The sequence below is a fragment of the Rhinoderma darwinii genome, chromosome 3 (genome assembly GCF_050947455.1).
Source record: "Rhinoderma darwinii isolate aRhiDar2 chromosome 3, aRhiDar2.hap1, whole genome shotgun sequence".
Taxonomy (NCBI): Eukaryota; Metazoa; Chordata; class Amphibia; order Anura; family Rhinodermatidae; genus Rhinoderma; species Rhinoderma darwinii.
Window position 1 is genome coordinate 246915991 of NC_134689.1, and position 24217 is coordinate 246940207.

The 24217-nt window shown below is 43.1% G+C and overlaps 1 protein-coding gene across 1 annotated transcript in view; it reads right to left on the reverse strand.

The window, feature by feature from the left end:
• Positions 1 to 24217, reverse strand: part of LOC142748024 (bombesin-like) — a 52553-nt gene that overhangs the window by 1211 nt on the left and 27125 nt on the right. The window contains exon 2 of the mRNA XM_075855140.1: positions 1145 to 1308. Coding sequence (XP_075711255.1) covers positions 1145 to 1308 — 164 coding nt within the window. The remainder of the gene's footprint in view (positions 1 to 1144; positions 1309 to 24217) is intronic.

The following is a 24217-nucleotide window of genomic DNA, read 5'->3' on the forward strand; positions in this document are numbered from 1 at the left end:
TTCTGTTTAATACGTTTTTTAACTATCACGGTGGGGCTTATTTCACAGTGGTGTGTTACCCCTGTTTTTAAAATGAGTTACTATTAAAAGGTATATTTTACTCAATTGTCACTTCAGTGAACCCTCTGTGCAACGAGCTCCAATCAACGAGACAGCTCGTTGATTGGCGTTCGTTTGCTTCTGTCACATGGAGCTATGTATGGGGATGAGCGGTCGTTACTCCAATCACTCGTCCCCATACATTATTATCATATCGGCAGCACATCTCCCTGTTTACATAGGGAGATGTGCTGCCAACAACGATAATATTTCAGGTTTTTTTAAAACTATATGATCAGAAGATGATTGGGCATTTGCTCGTTCATCTGCTGATCGCTGCCCTGTTTACACAGGGAAATTATCGGCAATGAGCGTTCTATGAACACTTGTCTGCCCAATAATTGCCCAGTGTAAAAGGGCCTTTAGAGGAACTTATATCTGCTTGTTGGTAGAGGTTAATACATTCTGTAGCAGCAACCTTGTGAATATATTTAGAGCTTAAAGTGTACCTCCACTTTCACTGAAAATCGATTATAGTGCACAGTAATCGTTTGTCTAAATAAGTTGTATTACCGTTTCAACTTCTTTCTACAGCACAGACTGTGTAAAGTCTGTTCTGACGGCGGCTCATAACTCTGCAGTTAAAGATAGAGCATCCTGTTCGTGTCCATGGCTCCCGTATGCAGAACGGCCTCCTGCGCTATAGAATTTTCTGTCAAGGAGATGAGCAGGACGCACTACTGCAGATTTATGATACAGTCTGTGCTGCTGCTAGAAGCAGAATCGCTAATACAAGTGATTTTGAAAACCTATTATTGTGTACAATCCTGCACTATCGCTTTTCAGTGAAAGTGTAAGTACGCTTTAACTAACTTTCAATGTCTCTTCAATAACTGAATGACAAGGTGTAGCAGAGGGTAGATGCGTGAGCTCATATAACTGTATCTAGTCTCATGAATAAATGTTTCATTTGCTGATTAGGAAGAATAATAAACCTTCAGTATTCAATGTTTATGCAACATTTGTGTGAATTCCAACCATGAAGGCAGCCACTTAAACATTTCTCTTGTTATAAATGAGCACACTCATAGGATGTCCTACATACCTGTGCTCCCTGGAGTTGAATGGGTGAAAGTGCTCCCTGTTGCTCTTGTGAGAGAGTAGCTCTCACGCTCTCCATAGTGCGTGGAGGGAAGATAGCTGATTCCTCCAAATCTTGTTCACTCAGTCTATATGTGTCCTGAAGGCTTTTCTTACCCATAAAGTGTCCTAGCGAGAGAAATTATGTGACAGTGAGTGTTGATGCTTGTAGACTGCATCTTACCTATACACAGCCTGAAACTGATATAGACACCTTATTATGGTTGTCCAGTTTGGAAAAACCCATTTTCAAATACCCTACTAGGATATTCCGAGTTAATGGAGGGGGATTCCCCATTCAGGACCCTAGATATTAGCAAGAGCGGAGATTGGCTACAAGGAACAGCTCTCACTCTGAAGTACCTGAAACATCCGTGAATTACATGGACACGCCATTGATTTCAATAGTAATTGTGTAATGCTTAATATATATATTGTGGAGGCGCTGCAGCAGAATTAAACACTTGGTGACATGCCCGCAAAGTACAGCTCAACACTTGGGGAGCATTTAAACAAAACGGAATTGTCTAAAGTCGACAACCCTCTGGTAAACACTCTGGTAAGGTGCTGTGTGGATCAGATATATGATATACTCTCAATCCAAGATAAAAAAAAAAATTCTGTGCTACTTTTCTCATGAATAATAAACTCTACACTTATATACCCTTGGTTTTCCACAGCAAGATTAGGGTATGTGCACACACACTAATTACGTCCGTAATTGACGGACGTATTTCGGCCGCAAGTCCCGGACCGAACACAGTGCAGGGAGCCGGGCTCCTAGCATCATACTTATGTACGATGCTAGGAGTCCCTGCCTCGCTGCAGGACAACTGTCCCGTAGTGTAATCATGTTTACAGTACGGGACAGTTGTCCTGCAGCGAGGCAGGGACTTCTAGCATCGTACATAAGTATGATGCTAGGAGCCCGGCTCCTTGCACTGTGTTCGGTCCGGGACTTGCGGCCGATATACGTCCGTAAATTACGGACGTAATTAGTGTGTGTGCACATACCCTAACGTTTGAGAATTAGGCATGTCATAATTTGTGACTTCATGTGCAGCACTAATGGTACCTGATGAAGTCCTTAAAGTCACCAGAGTCATTTATAATGGACAATTTGCTTCAAGACGCTCAAAGTGTTGCAGCATTTTCACCTTAAAAAAATGAACAATACATCCGATAAATCTTGGGCAGAACAGAGCTAATATCCAATGTTTTTCCCAATTGTCATCCAATTATGAGTTATTTTCTATTGTGCAAATGACCGATAAATGTCAGACAATGTATTAAAATCCTGATCCATCCTGCTCGGTACCATCGGCCAATTGGTTGTCATAAAAAGGTTGTTTGGTTTTTTCCATTGTTCTTCTCCCTAATGCGTCAGCCGATATTTGACTGTGCATGGATGTAAATGTTTGTAGTGGTATCCATGCTGTACAACAGGTTGGTTGCCCATTTTTTCATTGGTTGAAATCTCACGTCTAGTAGTGCACATTGGGCATTTGTTATGCACAGGGAAGTGGTTACTCTTTGTTCCTTGTTTTCCTAGTATGGGATTTATTGTATGTAAAGGGTTTTATTTGGACATGTTGTCATATTGTCTGCTACTGATAGCAGGGGGTCTCCCATCCACCTCGATGAGATTTTAACAGCGGTGAATACAAAATGTTTTAGGTATTACAGAGATTTATATCAGTGGTTGTCAGTTGTGTTAATAACTTTTGCAGTCCTGCAGAGCCAGAAGCTTTGGTGGATGCAACGCTTGGGTTTATCTAATAGGACAGTTTTCATAAATTAGGTCAATATACTGTAAGAAAGTGTATGAAAAGAGCTTCATTATAATAGGAGCCAGAAAAAAAGTCTTTAGCACTATATATATATATATATATATATATATATATATATATATATATATAGTGGCCTTGGAGACAAAGTCTGTCCTCTGTCTACTTTTCTTCATTTTATGAGCGACGTGCTACATGGACATGAGCAGGCCTGTGCTAAATATAAGAAGGATGGAAATCTGCTACAAAGTTATATTATAAAATGCATCTTCATCCTGCACCGTATTAATATATTAATGTAATTGGAGGAAAATGAATTTTTAGGCTTTATGTGTCTCAAAGCATTGTACATATAAATTGACATTGATCCATAGATTTTGTATAAGGAAATGAAAGGTCATGTCATGTATTGGGAAATAAGGAATACATTGGCACATTGCCAGATGTTAATGAGAGGCATTGACAAGGCCCTGTATAATTTCTGTTGTAAATGATGGGTAAACAACACGTAGCAGTAAGCCACATGGGCACAGATCTTAATGCACTGTTTTCACAAATATCTGAATTATTGATGTCGTCTAGCTTTTCAATTTTATGTTCTGATTTATTGGGAATTATATGGTTTGAATGCTGCTCAGCTGCTTTTCCGCCTTTTCTGCTGTTAGCATCGGTCCAATACAGATTTGAGTCCTGTCTGACTCTAGTCTAATTGCTAGAGGCACACCGCCTAACAACCACATTCTCATCTGGTGGTCAGGCACTGAGTTTCTAGCAACCCATTTGTATCAGATTATTCTGGTCTTCAGCTCAAGGCAGAATTGCCACTGAACTGAGGACCAGGAAGGGGCAAGGTGGCTTGGTATGAATTAAACAACACCACATTAAACTGTATTGCGTAAAACAATACATTTTAAGTGGTGAACCACTTTTGCTGAGAAATAAAATCCAAAATGAAAAATGAAGCAACTTTGCAAAATCTCCTATTTTGGAAACACACTACCTTCTTTCTGTCTCCTAATTCTTTCTAACACACATTCGGCAGGTGAGCAAGAAGTAGGGGACAGAAAGATTGTCAAATAACTACAGGGTCCGCTTCACAGAGCTTGTTTGTGGTCTGTTACTATGGAAATACATATTTCTGTATAGGAGCTGCGAACATGAAGCGGTAGAAGATTTCTTATTTAAGACGATTTGAAAAACTAGTTTTGGAAAAAGTTTTTTTATGCATCGAACAATAAAAAGAAAATGGTTGAGAAGGTGGACATCAAAATCCACTAATATCATAGATTATCATAGAAATGTAAGGAGAAAGAGGCAGCACTCCAAGGTTCAAAAAAATAGAAAGTTTATTCACCCATCAGTGAAAAAGGTGCAACGTTTCAGCTGCTCAATGCAGCCTTTGTCAAGCAATATAAAACAGACAGTTCAGTGCTTTTATACAACCCACAATGGGAGGAGTTACAAAACGGATTTAAACATTCAAGTGCAAAATTTAAAGTTTATAAGTGTATATCAAATCGACCATATAAGGTCCATCATCATAATGTTATGACATTTATAAGATTGTGTTTAGTGAACATCCAAGAAGGTGTTTTATTCAAATAAAGTGACCTAGTGGCAGATCGCACAAGATATCCTGATTAGAGTCAAAATATTCTTCAGCTGCACAGACTCAGGTGGGAGAAATCAATGCACATGTGTGCATATTTTATGAATGAACATACAAACATTGGCACTCAACCAAAATGAAGGTACATAACATGGGACGTGTAGTGCGCCAAGTTCAAAAATCTACGGCGTTCATGCAGTCCAACTGCGCATGCTCAGCACTAAATCACGTGATAAAAATAACACGTGAGCGGCTGTCAAAACAAAAAAAAATTCTCCTGAATATAAGGAATTTGCTCTGGGCCTATTGGAAATTATTCTGACATGCAATTATTTTTTATTTGGTGATGATTTTTTTGTTCAATTAAAAGGTACCGCCATGGGGTCTAATATGGCCTCCACTTATGCCAACATTTTTATGGCAGACCTTGAGGAATCTGTCGTCTATGCGTCCCACCATTTTTCCAAGGTTTTGGGATGGTGGAGATACATAGACGACATATTCCTCATTTGGACTGACACACAGGACTCTCTTCAAGAGTTTTTTGTGGATCTCAACGGGATGGACCATGATATTAAGTTTACCATGGTTAGCTCAACCGAATCAATACAGTTTCTTGACACTACTGTTCTTATTAGAGACGACCATCTAGTGACAGACCTCTTTATAAAGAGTACAGACCGTAATAACCTTTTAAGATATGAGAGTCAGCATCCTAGAAAGATGGTCAAATCACTTCCGTTTAGTCAGATGCTTAGGATTAGGAGGCTAGTGGACGATGAATCAACTATGATTGGTCGATTAGACGAGATGGGAGAGAAATTTCGATCTAGGGGTTACCCGGATAGACTTGTCGGCTCCCATATTGCCCGAGTTAGAACTAACGAGAGTCAAGGGGATCACTCTAAAAATATTAGAGGTTCTAAAAATAAAACACGTATCCCTTGTGTCACCACTTATGACACAAACAGTCCCAAAATTATGCAGGTGGTTAGGAGACATTGGCCTATATTGGGGAATTTTTATGATATTCCAGAATTTAAATCCCCCCCTCTATTTTCTAACAGGATATCGTCTAACTTGAAAGATAGACTAGTAAAAACTGATATAGGTCCTAGAGACAGTGGGAGTTTAGCTAGCCAAGATCGTATCTCATGATGTGGTTGTTATCCATGCTTAAATTGTGTGAATTGTGGTCTAATGATTAAGGGAGATTCCTTTACACACCCAAAGACCAGTAAGACTTATAAAATAAGACATTTTTTAACCTGTAGATCGAGCTTTGTGATCTTGGTTCTTATATGTCCATGCAAACTGTTATATGTAGGTGAGACTACTACAGAATGTAGGATTAGACTCAATACTCACAAATCTACGATCAATACAAATAAGACTGAATTACCTATCCCCAGACATTTCTGTGAAGCCCAACATAGGGTTAACCAGCTTCGCTTTCTTATCATAGATCATATACCCCCTCTTAGAAGGGGTGGTGATAGGGAGAAAGTATTAAAAAGGAAAGAAGTGGAGTGGATTAGTAGACTTGATACGCTGCAACCTAAGGGACTCAACTTTGAGTATAATTTAAAAGCATTTTCATAGATTTCTTTTGGCCTAGGATACTGTGGATTGTGATATTTTCCCATACTGCTACTGGATGATATTGCCCCCTTATGTAGTAAGAGTTAATTTAATTGTTTTATTTCTATTTTTATTTTTCTGAGGGGTATCTATATATATATATACATTTTATATTTATTTTATGTTTAGATCGCACATATTTTTTCAGGAATTTTGAGTTTTTTGTAAGTTTGGATAATGAATTATTTTATTTTTATTTTTCAGGTCTGATTTATAAATAACTGAATCTCTTCTCTGGATGCTGACCCAAGCCGGGGGACACATGGACGTTTTGAGTGTTTTTTTCTTTGTGGATGTAGATACTGTATAATATTATTGTACTTTATTACTACACATGACCCCCATTGATATATATCGCCTCAATTGCTCTATTTTCTTTGAGATCCTTAGAACCCTTTCGTATATCTAGACACTATGACGTGGTTTTATCCACATCATATTTGTCATGATTTCGGACCATGTCACCTATATTGATGATATTGGTCGGGTCAAATAGGACTCTTTGATTTCAATAGACTTACGCTGGGGTCTGGGATCTATACTCTTGATGCCTGTACTTTGTTTTCTCTCCGGCGTTCTTGTACGCATGCGTGGTTGCTCAGACGCTAACATGGGGCTGTTTTGACAGCCGCTCACGTGATATTTTTATCACGTGATTTAGTGCTGAGCATGCGCAGTTGGACTGCATGAACGCCGTAGATTTTTTAAATTGGCGCACTACACGTCCCATGTTATGTACCTTCGTTTTGGGTGAGTGCTAATGTTTGTATGTTCATTCATAAAATATGCACACATGTGCATTGATTTCTCCCACCTGAGTCTGCGCAGCTGCAGAATATTTTGACTCTAATAAGGACATCTTGTGCGATCTGCCACTATGTCACTTTATTTGAATAAAACACCTTCTTGGATGTTCACTAAACACAATCTTATAAATGTCATAACATTATGATGATGGACCTTAAATGGTCGATTTGATATACACTTATAAACTTTAAATTTTTTCTACTTGAATGTTTAACCCCTTCAGGACTGAGCCTGTTTTGGCCTTCAGGACGAAGCCGATTTTTCAAATCTGACATGTGTCACTTTATGTGGTAATAACTCCGGAATGCTTTTACCTATCCAAGCGATTCTGAGATTGTTTTCTCGTGACATCTTGTACTTTATGTTAGTGAAAAAATGTGGTTGATAAATTCAATATTTATTTGTAAAAAACACGAAGATTTGGAGAAAATTTGCAAAAATTAGCATTTTTCTAAATTTAAATGTATCTGCTTGTAAAACAGATAGTCATACCACACAAAATAGTTACTACTTTACATTTCCCATATGTCTACTTTAGTTTGGCATCGTTTTTTGAACATTTTTTTATTTTTCTAGGACGTTACTAGACTTAGAACTTTAGCAGCGATTTCTCATATTTTCAAGAAAATTTCAAAAGGCGATTTTTACAAGGACCAGTTCAGGTCTGAAGTGGCTTTGAGGGCCTTATATATTAGAAAGTCCCCATAAATCACCCCATTTTGAAAACTGCACCCCTCAAAGTATTCAAAACAGCATTCATAAAGTGTATTAACCCTTTAGGCGTTTCACAGGAATTAAAGCAAAGATGCGGTGAAAGTTACAAATTTTTTTTTTTTTTACAAAATTAATTTGTAATACATTTTTTTCTACACCACAGAAGGTTTAACCCGAACTTATTATTTATTGCCCAGATTCTGCAGTTTTTAGAAATATCCCGTATGTGGCCCTAGTGCGCTAATTTACTGAAATACAGGCCTCAGAAGCAAAGGAGCACCTAGTGGATTTTGGGGCCTCCTTTTTTTTTAGCATATATTTTAGGTACCATGTCAGGTTTGAAGAGGTCTTGTGGGGCAAAAACAATAAAGACCCCCAAAAGTGACCTCATTTTGGAAACTACACCCCTCAGGGAATTTATCTAGGGGTATAGTTAGCATTTTGAACCCACAGTTTTTTTGCTAAATTTATTTGAATTCGTTTGTGAAGATGAAAATCTACTTTTTTTCTGGAAAAACATAGAAATTTTTAATTTTTTCAAGGAATAAAAGAGAAAAAACACCCCAACATATGTAGAAAAATTTCTCCTGATTATAGCAATACCCCATATGTGGTAATAAACTGCTGTTTGGACCCACAGCAGGACTCAGAAGGGAAGGAGCACCATTTGGATTTTGAAATTCAGATTTTGCTGGAATAGTTTTCAGTGCCGTGTCGCGTTTGAAATGAACTGGAGGGAACAAAATAGTGGAAACCCCCGGAAAGTGACCCCATTTTGGAAACTACACTCATCAAGGAATTTTTCTAGGGGTAAAGTTAGAATTTTGACCACACGGTTGTTTTGCTGAATTCATTGGAATTATTCTGTAAAGGTAAAAATCAAAAAAAGGTAGCCATTTTTAATTTTTAATTTTTACAAGGAATAAAGGAGAAAAAGCACCCCAACATTTGTAAAATAATTTCTCCCGATTATGGAAATATGCCATATGTGGTAATACACTGCTGTTTGGACCCACAGCAAGGCTTAGAAGGGAAGGAGCGCTATTTGGCTTTTGGAGCTCAAATTTAGCTGAAATGGGTGCCATGTCGCATTTGCAAAGCCCCTGAGAGGCCAAAACAGTGGAAACCCCCCAAAAGTGGAAATTACACCACTTAAGGAATCTATCTAGGGATATAGTGGGCAATTAGACCCCACAAGTCTTTTGCAGGATTTATTAGAATTAGGCCGTGAAAATGAATATCAACATTTCTTCCACTAAAATGTTGCATTTTTTAAATTTCACAAAGGATAAAGGGGGAAAAAGCACCCCAACATTTGTAAAGCAATTTCTCCCGAGTACGGCAATACCCCACGTGTGGTCATAAATGTTTTTTCATTAGAAAGTAATTAACCCTTTCTGGACTGATCCATTTTTTTCTTTTCCTTTTTAGTTTTTTCCTCCCCGCGTTCCAAGAGCCACAGCTTTTTTTATTTTTCAGTCAATAGAGCGGTGTGAGGGCTTATTTATTGAGGGACGAGCGGTCGTTTTTATTGGTACCATTTTTTGGTACATACAACTTTTTGAGCACTTTTTATTACATTTTTAGGTAGAGCCAAGGTGACCAAAAAAACAGCGATTTTGCAGTTTTAAATACTTTATTTTTCACGTGAGACGCTCCATACATCACCCCCCACACTAAGACATGCTATGTCGTGGTGCGCGAAGGGGTTAATGTGCAGCGGAGGGTGCAGAGAGAAAATTTCAATTTTCCATTCATATGCCATTTTAGTGCACTACATGTTATGCCCAGTTTGTGCTACTGAAGACAAATACCTCATAAAATATTAACCGGGTTCTCCCGGGTATGGCGATGCCATATCTGTGGACGTAAATTGGTGTTTAGGCACGCTGCAGGGCTCAGAAGGGAGGGACGCCATTTGGCTTTTGGGGCGCAGATGTAGCTTGGTAGTTGTTCTGTTTGGGGTTTTACTGGTGTTTCAGTTTATAATGTGGTGGCATATGTAATCTGTGCGGGGTACATCAGGGTATAATAAGAGGGTATAATAATGGGGTAAATAAATAATAATCCGCAGATATGTGGCCGGTGTCGCACTGATAAATGGCGCCCGATCTTATCCGCTTTTGGAACACTGCACATTTTGCATCGCCATATTCTGCGAGCCAGAACTTTTTTATTTTTTCTCCACCGGAGCTGTGTGAGGGTTTATTCATTGCGGTACATTTTGGGGTACCAGAAATTTTTTTGATCACGTTTTATTCCATTTTTTGGCAAGCAAGGTGACCAAAAACCATAAATTTTGACAATGTTTTTTATTCGTTTTTTTATGGCCTTCACCCTGGGCTATAAATGACCATTTTACTTTATTCTGCGGGTCGATACGATTACGGCGATACCATATGTATGTAATTTTTTTATGTTTTGCAGCGTTTGTGCAATAAAATCACTTATTTATAAAATAAATTATTTTTTGTCACCATATTCTGAGAGCCATAACTTTTTTATTTTTCAGTCAAAAAAGCTGTGTAATGGCTTGTTTTTTGCGGGACGGGATGTAGTTTGTATTGGTACCATTTTGGCGTACATGTGACTTTTTGATCACTTTTTATTGCATATTTTGGTAGGGTTGGTAACCCAAAAATTGTGATTCAGGCACAGTTTTTCGTTTATTTTTTTCGCGGTGTTCACCGTGCGGGAAAAATAATAATACAGTTTTATAGTTGGGGTCGTTGCGAACGCGGTGATACCAAATATGTGTACTTTTTTTAATGTGTTAATTTTTTTCCTATAATAAAATACTTATTATAGGAGAAAAAGCATTCTTTGTTTATGTCACTTCTAACTTTTATTTGTACACTTTTTAAAAACATTTTTATTATCTTTTTTTTACTTGTCCCACTAGGGGACACTTAGACTTGCAGCTCTGATCACTGCTGGAACACATTACACTACACACGTGTAATGTGTTCTAACTGTCAGGCCTCATTTACACGAACGTGATATACGTCCGTGCGACTCGCGTGCTTTTCACGCGGGTCGCACGGACCTATACAAGTCTATGGGGGCATGCAGACAGTCCGTGAGTTTTGCTTGGCGTGAGTGCGCTGAAAAAAACTCACGACATGTTCTAAAAATCTGCGTTTTTCGCGCATCACGCACCCATTGAAGTCAATGGGTGTGTGAAAACCACGAAGGTCGCACGGAAGCGCTTCCGTGCGAGCTGCGTGATTCGCGCAAGAGCTGTCAAACTGAATGTAAACAGAAAAGCACCATGTGCTTTTCTGTTTACAAACATCCGAACGGAGTGTCTTAGAGATGATCGAACCGAACTTCACCGGGTTCGGCCGAACTCGTTTTGACCGAACCCGGCAGGAGACAGTCACTGTCCAGGGTGCTGAAAGAGTTAAACTGTTTCAGCACCCTAGACAGTGACTTCCGATCCCAATATACGTGAACGTGTAAAAAAAAAAGTTCTGACTTACCGATAACTCCCGGCTTCTTCCTCCATTCTGACCTCCCGGGATGACAATTCAGTCCAAGTGACAGCTGCAGCCAATCACAAGCCAAGCACAGGCTGCAGCGGTCACATGGACTGCCGTGTCATCCAGGGAGGTGGGGCCAGATGTCAAGAGAGGCGAGTCACCAAGGACGCGTCACCAAGGACGCGTCACCAAGGCAACGGCCGGGAAGTTCTCGGTAAGTACGAACCTCTTTTTTTAAAACAGGTTACTCGATATGGTGATCGGAATTCACTGTCGAGGGTGCTGAAAGAGTTACTGCCGATCAGTTAACTCTTTCAGCACCCTGGACAGTGACTGACGTCGACTAGCCTCATCTCTATGATGGCGGCTGCGCGAAAATCACGCAGCCGCTTATCATACACTGATGACACACGGAGCTGTCAAGTGCCTTTTGCGCACGCAAAACGCTGCGTTTTTTTGCGTGCGCAAAACGCACACGCTCGTGTAAATGAGGCCTCATTGTGACGTAACTGTCACACTGACAGGAAGCATCGGAGGACCGGCCGGAGGCTGCTCCTCCGAGGCTTCCATACATGGCAACCCGGAGGTCATTGTTTGGCCTCTGGTTGCCATGATAAGGATCGCCAGCCCCCGCAAATACATGTGGGGATGTGGGGGGCTGCCGATCCGCTGTAAACCTCTTCGATGTGGTGATCGCAATCGACCACCGCATCGAAGGGGTTAATTGCCGATTTCAGTGGCGACAGGCCGCTGATCGGCAACGGGGAGAGCAGGGCTGACACCCTGCATAGTTAACCGCCGCTGCGGTGTAGCACCGCGCTGCGGTTAAATGTTACTGCTCACCTGGACGTGCATTTACGCCAAGGTGCGGGAAGGGGTTAAATCCGTTTTGTAACTCCTCCCATTGTGGTTTGTATAAAAGCACTGAACCTTGGAGTGCTGCCTTTTTTTGAACCTTGGAGTGCTGCCTTTTTCTCCTTAGATTTGTATACCATTGGGGATTTACAAGTCGGATCCCTGGAGGCTTGCACCCTTATGCCCTGGAGGTTTTTGTTCTACTGTGCTGCCCATACAACTTCTCTTGGACATAGATTTTCATAGGATGTAAAATGTGTAATTTTTCACACAGCAAATACAAATGGTAATACAGTTATTAATGACTACATATTTAACCAGTTTTACTTATCTATAACATTGCTGTAGCTTTTATTCATTAGAGTTTAGAGGAAAAAAAGCGGATTATTGGAGTTCTGGCATAAGTGTCCATTGTTTTTACTGCCTTACATGAAATGCTTCTGTAGTGTAATCGATCTTAAAGCAGCCATTGCGTGACAAAAGTCACCTTCCAGCTCTACATCTTGCTGCTTTGTACAACTGAGAGGTTTTAACTATTTTGAAAAGATCAGAATCCTATTATTTCACATCCATGAAGATCTATTCATATACATGTCTATTTTTTTATTTTTTTTAAATAATAAATGTTATTATTTTTAGAAAAAATAATTAGAACATACATCTTTATAAATTCCAACATAATAAAAGCGAACCAATTACCAACCCCCAGTAGGAAAAAAAGGAAAAATATACATATATATAAATCGGCTTAACTTGGGTACTTTAAAACTTATTTTGCCATTAAGGTGCTTATACCCACCTCTATTCCACTTAAAGGCTATGGACACCTTTGAGGGCATTTTTTTTTATTATTAAATAGATTAGTCAGTGCGTTTAGTGTAACTTTTTAATTATATTTTATTAAAAATACGTTTTACTTTTGGAGATACAGCTGTTCAGTATTATCTATACAGAGCAGCTTTATCTCTCGTTTTACACTGAATCCGTCAGTCCCGCAGACCTAACGAGTTCACGGTCGGTGGTCCTATGAATTTAGAACACACAGGATCCGCCGGCGCTGAACCCGTCATGTCCGTGGGACTGACGGATTCAGTGTAAAGCGAACGATACAGCTGTATCTCCAAAAGTAAAACGCTTTTTTAATAAAGACTAACTACAACGTTACACTAAATACACTGACTAATCTATTTATTAAAAAAAAAAAAGTATCCATAGCCTTTAATCAGGTAGAGGAGTGGAAAATAACATATCCTATATTTGATTAAATTTAACCAGTTGGTTCATTAATTGATAAATATTCCTTTCAAACCCTTTATTGCCAGATACCCAATTCTCCCAACAAAGAATAGGAGGGACTTGCGGAGACATCTAATATTGCATTAACACCACTCTGGCTATCATTAGCAATTTAAGAGCCGTTATTTTGTCATTTCCACGAACCTTAATATTGCTTGTATCACCAAGAATAACGTGTAACTTGTAACAGTTTTGATCAGTTTAACAAATGATAACCGCTTGCTCACTGATCTTTTTCCTCAACTTCTGAAGTTTTCATTTTTACAGGTGGTGTAATGAATCAATTATCTCTTTGTTTCCAATAAAAAAAATAAAAACATGAACTATGTTGTATTTTATTGCACTGCCATCCAAACGTCTAAACTCAAACCAACCCTGAACAATGGTCCCAATGGTTATGCCAGAAGGACCCCTAACAGATGGGTAACTCACATATTTGGTAGTTTGTAAAAGTGTTTGAAAATAAAATTATTTTTTCGTTTATATTTCCTTTCATGGTAACATTTGAGATGTATTTTTAATTAAATCATCAGATCAACCTCTTTATTCACAACCAATATGTGCACATAGAGTGTTACCCATGAACCTACCCTAATTAGGAACACAATCAATAGCCAAAAATAATATATATTGTACCCGCTAATAGAAAAATGAAACATATATTTTAATGATTATACTAGACATTAAAAATCACATCCTTATGGCTGGATAATAGATCACGTATAGTAATGTTGGCATTTTATTGATTGACCTGTATTTATTTTTGCAGGCAGTCGATTACAGCCTATGATTGATGCCATGCTGGACCCTGCCACCAGGAGACCGAGATGGTATGGGATGCTCCAAACAAGGAAGGTTGCATATCGCTTTCAAGTATTGTATTCTATATATTATTATGCATTCCAGCTGATATTTATCTGGTATTATGCCTCTGCAAAGTTGCTGCAGCACTATTGGATGCTATTTAAATTTTGACGTGTCCACCCGACATGTTTTACATCAGGGGTCTCAAACACGTGGCCCACGGGCCGCATGCGGCCCCTGAGGCTTTTTTATGTGCGGCCCGCGGGGCACCGCAGCTCCCTTGGGAGAGGAGAGGGCAGGCCGAAGGAGGAGTGCGCTGGTGCTCCTTCAAGACATCCCAGAGCAGAGCTTATACTAGCGTTCTGCTCCGGCACTCCTGCTCTGAGGGAGCCCCTGACATCACTGTCCATACATGGACAGTGATGTCAGGAGCAGAGTTGGCGTCCCAGTCAGAGTGCTAGAAGCAGCTCTGCTCTGGGACATATGGACAGTGATGTCAGGAGCAGAGATGGAGTCTCAGGCAGTGAGCAAGTACCGCTCTGCCCGGGACTCCGGCTCTGGGGTTGCCCCTGACATCACTGTCCATATATGGACAGTGATGTCAGGAGCAGAGCTGGAGTCCCAAGCAGAGCACTGATAGCACTCTGCCCAGGACTCCGGCTCGGGGCTTTCCCCGTACATCACTATACTATACTATTCTAGTGCTCTGCTCTGCCACTCCAGCTCTGGGGTTACCCCTGACATCACATTCCGGTCCAGAAGGATCCCCTGACGTCACTGCCTATGGACAGTCCCTTGACAAACTTCTTCACGACAGGATCCTTGAGTAGGCCGGTGTGATCCTGTAGCCTAGTACAGAGATTCCCAACCTTTTCAAACTCGAGGCATCACTGGAAAAACAAAATTTCCTCAGGGCACGCCTATCAAAAATTATTCTAGAAAGACAGAAAAGGGCTAAAAACAAGCAGTCCACTCTTAGGGTATGTTCGACAGCGTTATTTGAATATTTTTTTTGCGTTTTTATTAAGCCGTTGAAGATTTTGCAAAAGACGCAGGCAAACAAGCCCTCTAAACGGGCGTTGCAGGTATTTTCTGCCTCCTATTAATTACAATTGGAGCTCAGAGGTGGAAACCACTTGAAGACTATCAGCGTCCCACTCACAGTAAAATAAGCATCAGCCCATCACTGACAGTAAAATGACCATCAGCCCGCCACTCTCACTAAAATGACCATCAGCCCCCCACTCTCACTAAAATGACCATCAGTCCGCCACTCACACATTCCCACTGTAGTGCCACACAGCCCATTTGTAGGTAGTGCCACACAGCCCCTGTAGATAGTGCCACACTGCCCCTGTAGCTAGTGCCACACAGCCCCCTGTAGGTAGTGCCACACAGCCCCATTGTAGGTCGTGCCACAGAGCCCCTTGCAGGTTGAGTCACACAGCACCTTGTAGGTAGTGCCACAAAGCCCCCTTGTAGGTAGTGCCACAAAGCCCCCTTATAGGTAGTGCCACACAGCCCCCTTTGTTGGTAGTACCACACAGCTTCCTGGTAGGTAGTGCCACACAGCCCCCTGGTAGGTAGCGCCACAGCCCCATGGTAGGTTGTGCCACACAGCTCCCTTGTAGGTAGTGCCAAACAGCCCCCTTGTAGGTAGTGCAATACCGCACCCTTGTAGATAGCAGCCCCCCTTCCTGTAGATAGCTCCACTGTAGCTCCCTGAAGGAGCGTTATGCCCCTGTGTCTGGGGATTCCGCTCCTGGACAGAGCACTTAATGTATCTGTCCATATATGGACAGTGAACTCAGGGGCAACTCCTTGCAGCGGAATCCCCGTCCACAGTTTCTCAGCTGCCTTTCCGCCTGGGCACTTCTTCACTCAGTGGCATCACTATCGCTGTAGCAGCCATAGCGGCTCGTAGCGGCGACACTGGGCAAGAGGGCGCCCCCATGGCCGGCGGCACTAGTGCCACAGTAGCTCCCTGAAGGAGTGGAATCCCCATGTGGCCGCTCCTTCAGGGAGCTACAGCGGCGCTAGTAGATAGCAGAGCAGGGAGACACCTCCCTGCTCTGCTATAGTGGCGTCACTACTGCTGTAGCAGCCACAGCGGCTGGAGCGGCACCACCGGCCATGGAGGGGGGGCGTTAGGCGGGTGGAACAGGTGCCCTCATGTCTGGTGTCGTCACTAGCGGGCCCTGGTGCTTCTGAAACAAGCAGCGGAAGGGAGCCAGCGCAGCAATGGCACAGGTCGCACACCCCTAAGGCCGGCCCTAACAAGAGGCATGTATACATACATACACACACACAGGAGGCATGTGTACATATACACACAAAGGAGGCATGTATACATACACACACAGGAGGCATGTGTACATATACACACACACACACACACACACACACACAGGAGGCATGTATACATACACACGAGGCATGTATACATACATACACACACACACACACACACACACACACACGAGGCATGTATACACACACACACACACACACACACACACACACACGAGGCATGTAAACATATATATACACACACAAGAGGCATGTATACATATACACACACACACACACACACACACACACACACACACGAGGCATGTATACATATATTTGAAACAAAGAGAAAAAAAGGAGTCATATACTATTTTTGTTTTTTAATGCCACAGGCATAGAAAAAGTACAAACTTTAGTGGACAATACAATATAAAAATATTAAAATAGAGAATTCATATCAGACAACTGTATATGAGTTGCACATAGGATAGGAAAACACATAGATATCAAGAGGTAAGCTCTAGAAAAAGGCTAAGTAGCCATGTCTAAAGTAGCTAACAAATGGAAATATTCTATGTCGACACGGGATATGCAGAGTTACATCACACAGAAAAACGTAAAACAGGCAGAGTATGTACCCTGATAATATCTGTGGAGGAGAAGGTAAATTGTAACACTGCTATATAGTAATCTAACATTCATCTCAGAGGGGCGCCAACAGTTATACTTGGTGTCTCTAAACCTCAGAAGGGAATCAATGTCCCATGGAATAGCTGCAATATAGGTTTGTGAAAAGAAGTAAATGAGTAACTAACCCATGTCGCTCCAAAAGGTCCAATGGCTCTAAGGTAAGGAGAAACCCCGACGCGCGTTTCGCGTGGATGGCTTTATCAAGGGGCGCTTTAACACATATTCATTGCACCGTTTTAAATACACTACGTGGTTGATCAGCTGGTACTTACAGCACCAATAGAATCCTGACTTGAATGGCCGTGCGTGTCAGACGGAAACATCGCGAGAACTACGTACTGGACCGCCGAGACCCGACTACGCATGCGCGGCTCGGAAACCGCGCACGCGCAGAAGGGTACAATCAGCAGCCCGAACGGAGACCCAGGATGGGACGTCCGGCACGCAAGACACAATCCAGGTAGTATAGATGAAGAATTTCTGAAAGAATAGTAATTTACTTCAAGTGGATCAAGAGTTTGTGTATTGGATTTGATTAATAAAGTATTCTATAGAAAATTTGATATAGAGGGGACCTGTAATCCTCCACAGACATTCAAACATAGAAAAATGCATATATTTCTATAATACCATGGATGTTAGAAAATATTAAGTATTATTATTACCACAAAGTAATAAATATGCATTCAATTAAGAAAATATACGTAACATGTGTTCACAAAAATGTGAAAAAGTGATTCTTATAATACATTGTAAATAAAGAACAATAAACAGTAATTGATAGTGTTAAATAATAAATATATAGTGACAAAAATATATAATAAGATGCGTACCGGAAAAAGAAGGGGAGGTCCGCAATAAAGTGATATGTAAAAGACAAAAAATACTCCTAAGTGTTTTCCCGTTCCCAGTGTTTCCCGTTCCTGCTACCTGTAACCTGTATCACATGCTATCCTTGTCAAGTGCCGTATTGAGTTGGAGTCGTGCTGCGCTGAGCACCACGCTTGTCCTGCTTCACCACGCCTGGTGTCTGCCTGCTGCCTAAGTCCCAGCCGAGCCTGTCTTGCTATTGTCTGAGCTACCACAGGTACACCTATACGAACTATAGACTGTGACCTGTGTCCTGTTGGCCAGCTGTCATACAGTCAAGGCGCTACGGCCCAGTGGGTCCATGTACCCAACGTGACATTAAGCTCAGGCCATGGACCCCGCTGGTCGATCCAAGACCAAGATGATGTCACAAGAGATGCGGGGGGATATGCTAGACCTCCGGTCTCGACAGGACCAACTCCTCCAGGCATTGAACATTATTGCACATCAACTGGAGGGGCAAACTGCTGTTCCTCCTACTACACCTCCTGGCAGTTTAGATCCTCCTGCTACACCTCCTGTCAGTGCTGATCCCCAAATTTCTTTGCGCTACCTCACTGCTATGATGGAGATGCGAAGACCTGCCGTGGATTTTTTAAACAGTGGCAGATCCACTTTAGCCTGTATGCAAGGGCATTTTCGACTGATGGTGCAAGGGTCGCTTTCATCGTCTCTCTACTCACTGGTAGGGCCCTAGCATGGGCGAACCCTATCTGGGAGAGACAAGGACCTGAGACCAGTGACTTCCAGGGGTTCCTACTGACATTTCGCACTGTGTTTGATTAGCCTGGACGAGTCTCGTCGGCAGCTGCCTCCTTGCTGAACCTACGCCAGGGAGACACTTCCGTGGGCGAGTAAGCCATCCACTTCCGCACCCTGGCGGGAAAATTGTCGTGGAACAATGAGGCCTTGGTGGCTACATTCTGGTAGGGACTGTCTCCTGAGATTAAGGACGAGCTTGCCGCCCGAGATCTACCGTCTACCCTGGATGACCTAATCCTTCTGGCTACCCGGATTGATATAAGGATCCGAGAACAGTTCCAAGAAGCTCGTCGGGAGGGAAGACTCCCTAGCCTGGTTCCTACTTTGCAGCATCACCTGCTGTCCTCAGTTGCTGATCCTCCAAAGGAGTCTGTGAGGACGGACCAGTTTAAACTGTTTACCCAGGAGAGACAACGCAGATGCACTTCGGTACTCTGTCTATATTGCGGCCTCGGAGGCCATATTGTGCGTCTGTGCCCCCAAAAGCCCCAGGGCCTAGGGTTGGTGGGAGTGACAACCCAGGGGGAAGAAGGTCTTTTTTCTAAATTGTCCGTTCCCGTGACCATAGTGTCTGGCGAAAAAACTTACAGGGTCTCTGCCTATCTGGACTCTGGATTCGCTGCTAATTTCATTCGAAGAGACCTAGTGGATCTTCTCCAATTGCCCACAACCCCTCTGGAGACGCCTTTGATGGTTGCATCTGTGAATGGACTACCTCTGCCTGACCCGATTGTAGCTGTTACCAAGTCGCTGAGGCTCCAAGTGGGAGCCCTCCATTCCGAGCTCATCTCGTTCTTTGTCCTGGCTAAAGCCATCAACCCTGTGCTGCTGGGCCTGCCCGGACTCCGACTACATGCCCCAGTCCTGGACTGGAATTCTGGAGAGGTTCTCCAGTGGGGTTCCGAGTGTCTCAACCACTGCCTGGTACAGATTCGATCAGCTCAGCCTCCTCTGCCTCAGTCCTTGGCAGGATTGCCTTGTCATTATTCTGCATTCTCGGATGTCTTCAGCAAGGAAAAGGCGGAAACGGTGCCCCCACACCGGGCGTATGACTATCCCATCGAGCTGATTCCTGGTGCATCCATTCCCCGTGGTAGGGTATATCCTCTTTCCGTACCAGAGACTCAGTCCATGTCTGCCAATGTTAAGGAGAATTTTTAGAGGGGCTTCATACGGACGTCCTCTTCCCCGGCAGGAGCCGGGTTCTTCTTCATCAAGAAAAAGGATGGTTCTTTGCGACCCTGCATTGACTACCGGGGTCTCAACCAGATTACGGTAAAAAATAGATATCCGTTGCCATTGATTTCTGAACTGTTCGATCGTATACGAGGAGCCAAGATTTTTTCGAAGCTAGACCTGCGTGGGGCTTACAACCTAATCCGGATTCGCCAGGGTGCCGAATGGAAGACGGCATTTAACACCCGTGACTGACACTATGAATATATAGTAATGCCCTTCGGTCTGTGTAATGCTCCCACGGTCTTTTAAGAGTTCGTTAATGACATCTTCCCTGACCTCCTCTATGTTTGTGTTGTGGTCTATCTTGATGACATCTTGATTTTTTTTCTCAAGATCTGATTATTCATTGGATACATGTACATCAAGTTTTGCTACGGTTAAGGGAGAATTGCCTGTATGCCAAGTTGGAGAAGTGCGTGTTTGAGAAAGATGCTCTACCCTTCCTGGGCTACATCATCTCAGATCAAGGCCTCAAGATGGATCCTGGGAAGGTAAAAGCCGCCCTGGAATGGCCACGCCAGGCTATAGGTTTATACAGCACTTCCTGGGATTCGCTAATTTCTGCAGACTGTTCATTCCAAACTTCACCAAAAAACGCATGAACCACAAGGTGTGGACTCCAGAGGTGGAATCCGCATTTAATAGCCTGAAGAGTGCCATCACGTCAGCTTCTATCCTCCATCATCCAGATGTATCTCGACAGTTCTCTTTGGAGGTGGACGCCTGCTCTGTCGGTGCTGGTGCACGCCTGTTCCAGAGAGGTTCCAAGGGCAAGAGAATGGTATGTGGCTATTACTCTAAGCTCTTCCCTTCTGCAGAACTCAACTACTCGATTGGGGATCGGGAGTTACTGGCCATCAAATTGGCTCTGGAGGAGTGGAGACATCTACTAGAGGGCGCAGTTCATCCCATCTAGATATTCACGAACCACAAGAATCTCACCTATCTCCAAACGGCCCAACGGCTGAATCCCTGTCAGGCCAGGTGGTCGCTGTTCTTTGCCCGGTTCTAGTATGAGCTCCACTACTGTCCAGCCGACAAGAATGTGAGGGCCGATGCCTTTCCCAGGTCGTTCGAGACAGAGGACACTATGGAGTCTCCACAGAATAACATTGATCCATCCTGAATCATCCCAATCAACCCTCTGCAAGTTAGAGACATTCCCCCGGGGAGGACTTTTGTGCATCTGGCTGACAGAATAAGAATCCTCCGCTGGGGACACAGTTTGAAACTGGCAGGTCATGCGGGTGCCCGTAAGACCTGAGACCTGATTGCTCATCAGTTCTGGGGGCCCACGCTCCCCAAATACATCAATGACTTTGTCTCCTCCTGCACGGTGTGTGCAGCGAATAAAGTTTCCCACTCCAAACCAGCTGGCATCTCCAGCTGCTGCCTGTGCTCAATGCCCCCTGGCAGCATATTGCTATGGACTTTGTCACGGACCTGCCTCCCTCTGCTGGATGCAGTACGGTCTGGGTGGTGGTGGACCGATTCTCCAAGATGGCTAATTTTTTTCCACTGACTGGCCTACCTTCTGCTTCCCGACTGGCCAATCTCTTCATTCAACACATCTTCCGTCTGCACGGCTTGCCTCTGCATATTGTGTCGGATCGGGGGTTCAGTTCACATCAAAGTTCTGGAGAGGCCTCTGCGGACTCCTCGGTGTGAAGTTGGACTTTTCCTCAGCCTACCATCCCCAGTCCAGTGGTCAAGTCGAGAGAATAAATCAAATTATGGAGAACTATCTACAACACTTTATCTCCAGGCAGCATGATGACTGGGTGCAGCTGCTTCCTTGGGCTGAGTTCCCCTACAACAACCACACTAGTGAGTCCACCGCCTCCAGCCCATTCTTCATTGTCTACGGCCAACACCCACGAATACCTCTCCCTGTTTCCACTACATCCCAGGTACCTGCAGCTGACTCTACATTCAGTGACTTTCTACAAATCTGGCAGCAGACCTGATATTCTATTCTGCTGGCGGTCGACCGCATGAAAGGAAAGGCAGACACATGAAGATAAGAGCCTCCCGAGTTTCTTCCAGGCACTAAGGTCTGGCTGTCCTCTAAGAATATCTGGCTGGGGGTGCCATCGTACAAGTTTGCTCCCAGGTGCCTCTGACCCTTCGAGATTTTGCAACAAATCAACCCTGTCTCCTACAAGCTTTGGCTGCCTCCTACCCTCAAGATCCCCAACTCCTTCCATGTCTCCCTTCTGAAACCTGTGGTCCTGAACCGCTACTCCAACATTCCTAGTCCTGCAGTGGCTCCCAGTGGTTCATCAGACACTTTTGAGGTTAAGGAAATCCTGGACACCAAGAGAGTGGGTCGAAGAACCTTTTATTTGGTGGATTGGAGGAGGTTTGGTCCTGAAGAGAGGTCCTGGCAGCCAGAGAAGAACTTTTGCTCCTCCCGGCTGGTTCCCGTAGGGTGCGCGCACATGCTCATCCCGCTCTTAAAGGGCCAGCGCACACCTGAGTTAAAGTGCCAAATTAGCCCTTGAGCCCCCTGGACTATAAGAGGGACCCAGCCCCTTCCTGCCTTGCCTGAGCTTTGTTGTCGTTACCCTAGTCTGTCTATGCAAATGGCCTCCTAAGTGTTTTCCAATTCCCAGTGTTTCCTGTTCCTGATACCTGTAACCTCTATGCCGTGCTATCCTGGTCAAGTTCCATATTGAGTTGGAGTCATGCTGTGCTGAGTACTACACCTGTCCTGCTTCACCATGCCTGGTGTCTGCCTGCTGCCTAAGTCCCAGCCAAGCCTGTCTTGCTACTGTCTGAGCTACCACAGGTACACCTATACGAACTATAGACTGTAACCTGTGTCCTGTTGGCAAGCTGCCATACCGTCAAGGTGGCACGGCCCAGTGGGTCCACGTACCCAACGTGATATCCTGTTATACAGCTCATTCAGCTATGTCTGTTCTCATCCCCCTCTCCTTCTCAAAGCCTTGGAATGTCTTTGTCCAGTATTTTCTGTATCTTTATTATAATGAAATAGTTTTAATTGGGTATTGGCATTTGCAGATTTTAAATATTTTGGTTGAATTAGAACAAGGTCATACACTTGGTCAAGTGTATGTAAAACTTAATTGTCAAATGTTTTTAAGGTAAAAATTAGTCACATATAGAGATTAAGTGTATCTGTATGTATATATATATATATATATATATATATATATATATATATATATATATGTAAAGGATCTGCCAGGCACAGCTTCGGGGTTAACTCCCATAGTTAATCAGTCTGCACCTGAATCTACGTCTCTGAGACTGACTCCATCTTCCACCACTCAGGATGGCAGGCTTAGGAGTGGGAGAGCCTATTGCAGCCTGGCCAGACGGAGCTAGCTCCCGCCCTCTGTCTATTTATACCTGCCTTTCCTGTTCCTCCTTTGCTTGTGATTCTTCTCGCGTGGTTTCCTGGCCCAGCTACAGCTCCTAACTATTTGATCCTGCTCCATACTGACTCTGGCTTACTGACTACTCTCCTGCTCTGCGTTTGGTACCTCGTGCACTCCTGGTTTGACTTGGCTCGTTTACCACTCTGGTTGCTCACGGTGTTGCCGTGGACAACTGCCCCTTTCCCTTTGCTTTGTATTCCCTTGTATGTTTGTCTCGTGCACTTACTGAGCGTAGGGACCGCCGCCCAGTTGTACCCCGTCGCCTAGGGCGGGTCGTTGCAAGTAGGCAGGGACAGAGTGGCGGGTAGATTAGGGCTCACTTGTCCGTTTTCCTACCCCCGTCGTTACAATATATATATATATATATATATATATATATATGCATTAATGGTACTCACTCCTGTTGATATAGCGAGAATAGTAGCTGCAGTGTTGTTCCTACTTGTTACTTGTGGTGTTATTATTACTGTGTTTGAAATATTTATCTCAAAAAGTCAGGTAGCCATCCTTAAAGTACAAAAAAAAAACAAAAAACAGTTCCAGGATATAAGGGCCAGGATAGGGGAACTTTTGCAGATTAGACCTCAAGAATCAGGGTTCGTAACCCTGTCGAGTAGGTCGGGAAAATGTGCTCACTAAATAGCAAATCAGGTTCTGAGGGCCAGACAAGTAGAACTGGGGCTATGGATATAGCGAGACCACTGAAGGGAGGATTAGCAGCAAAAGGAATAAGGGAGGGTTTGGAGCAAAGGAAAGGTGTAGAAAGTGAGAGGGATTGGAATT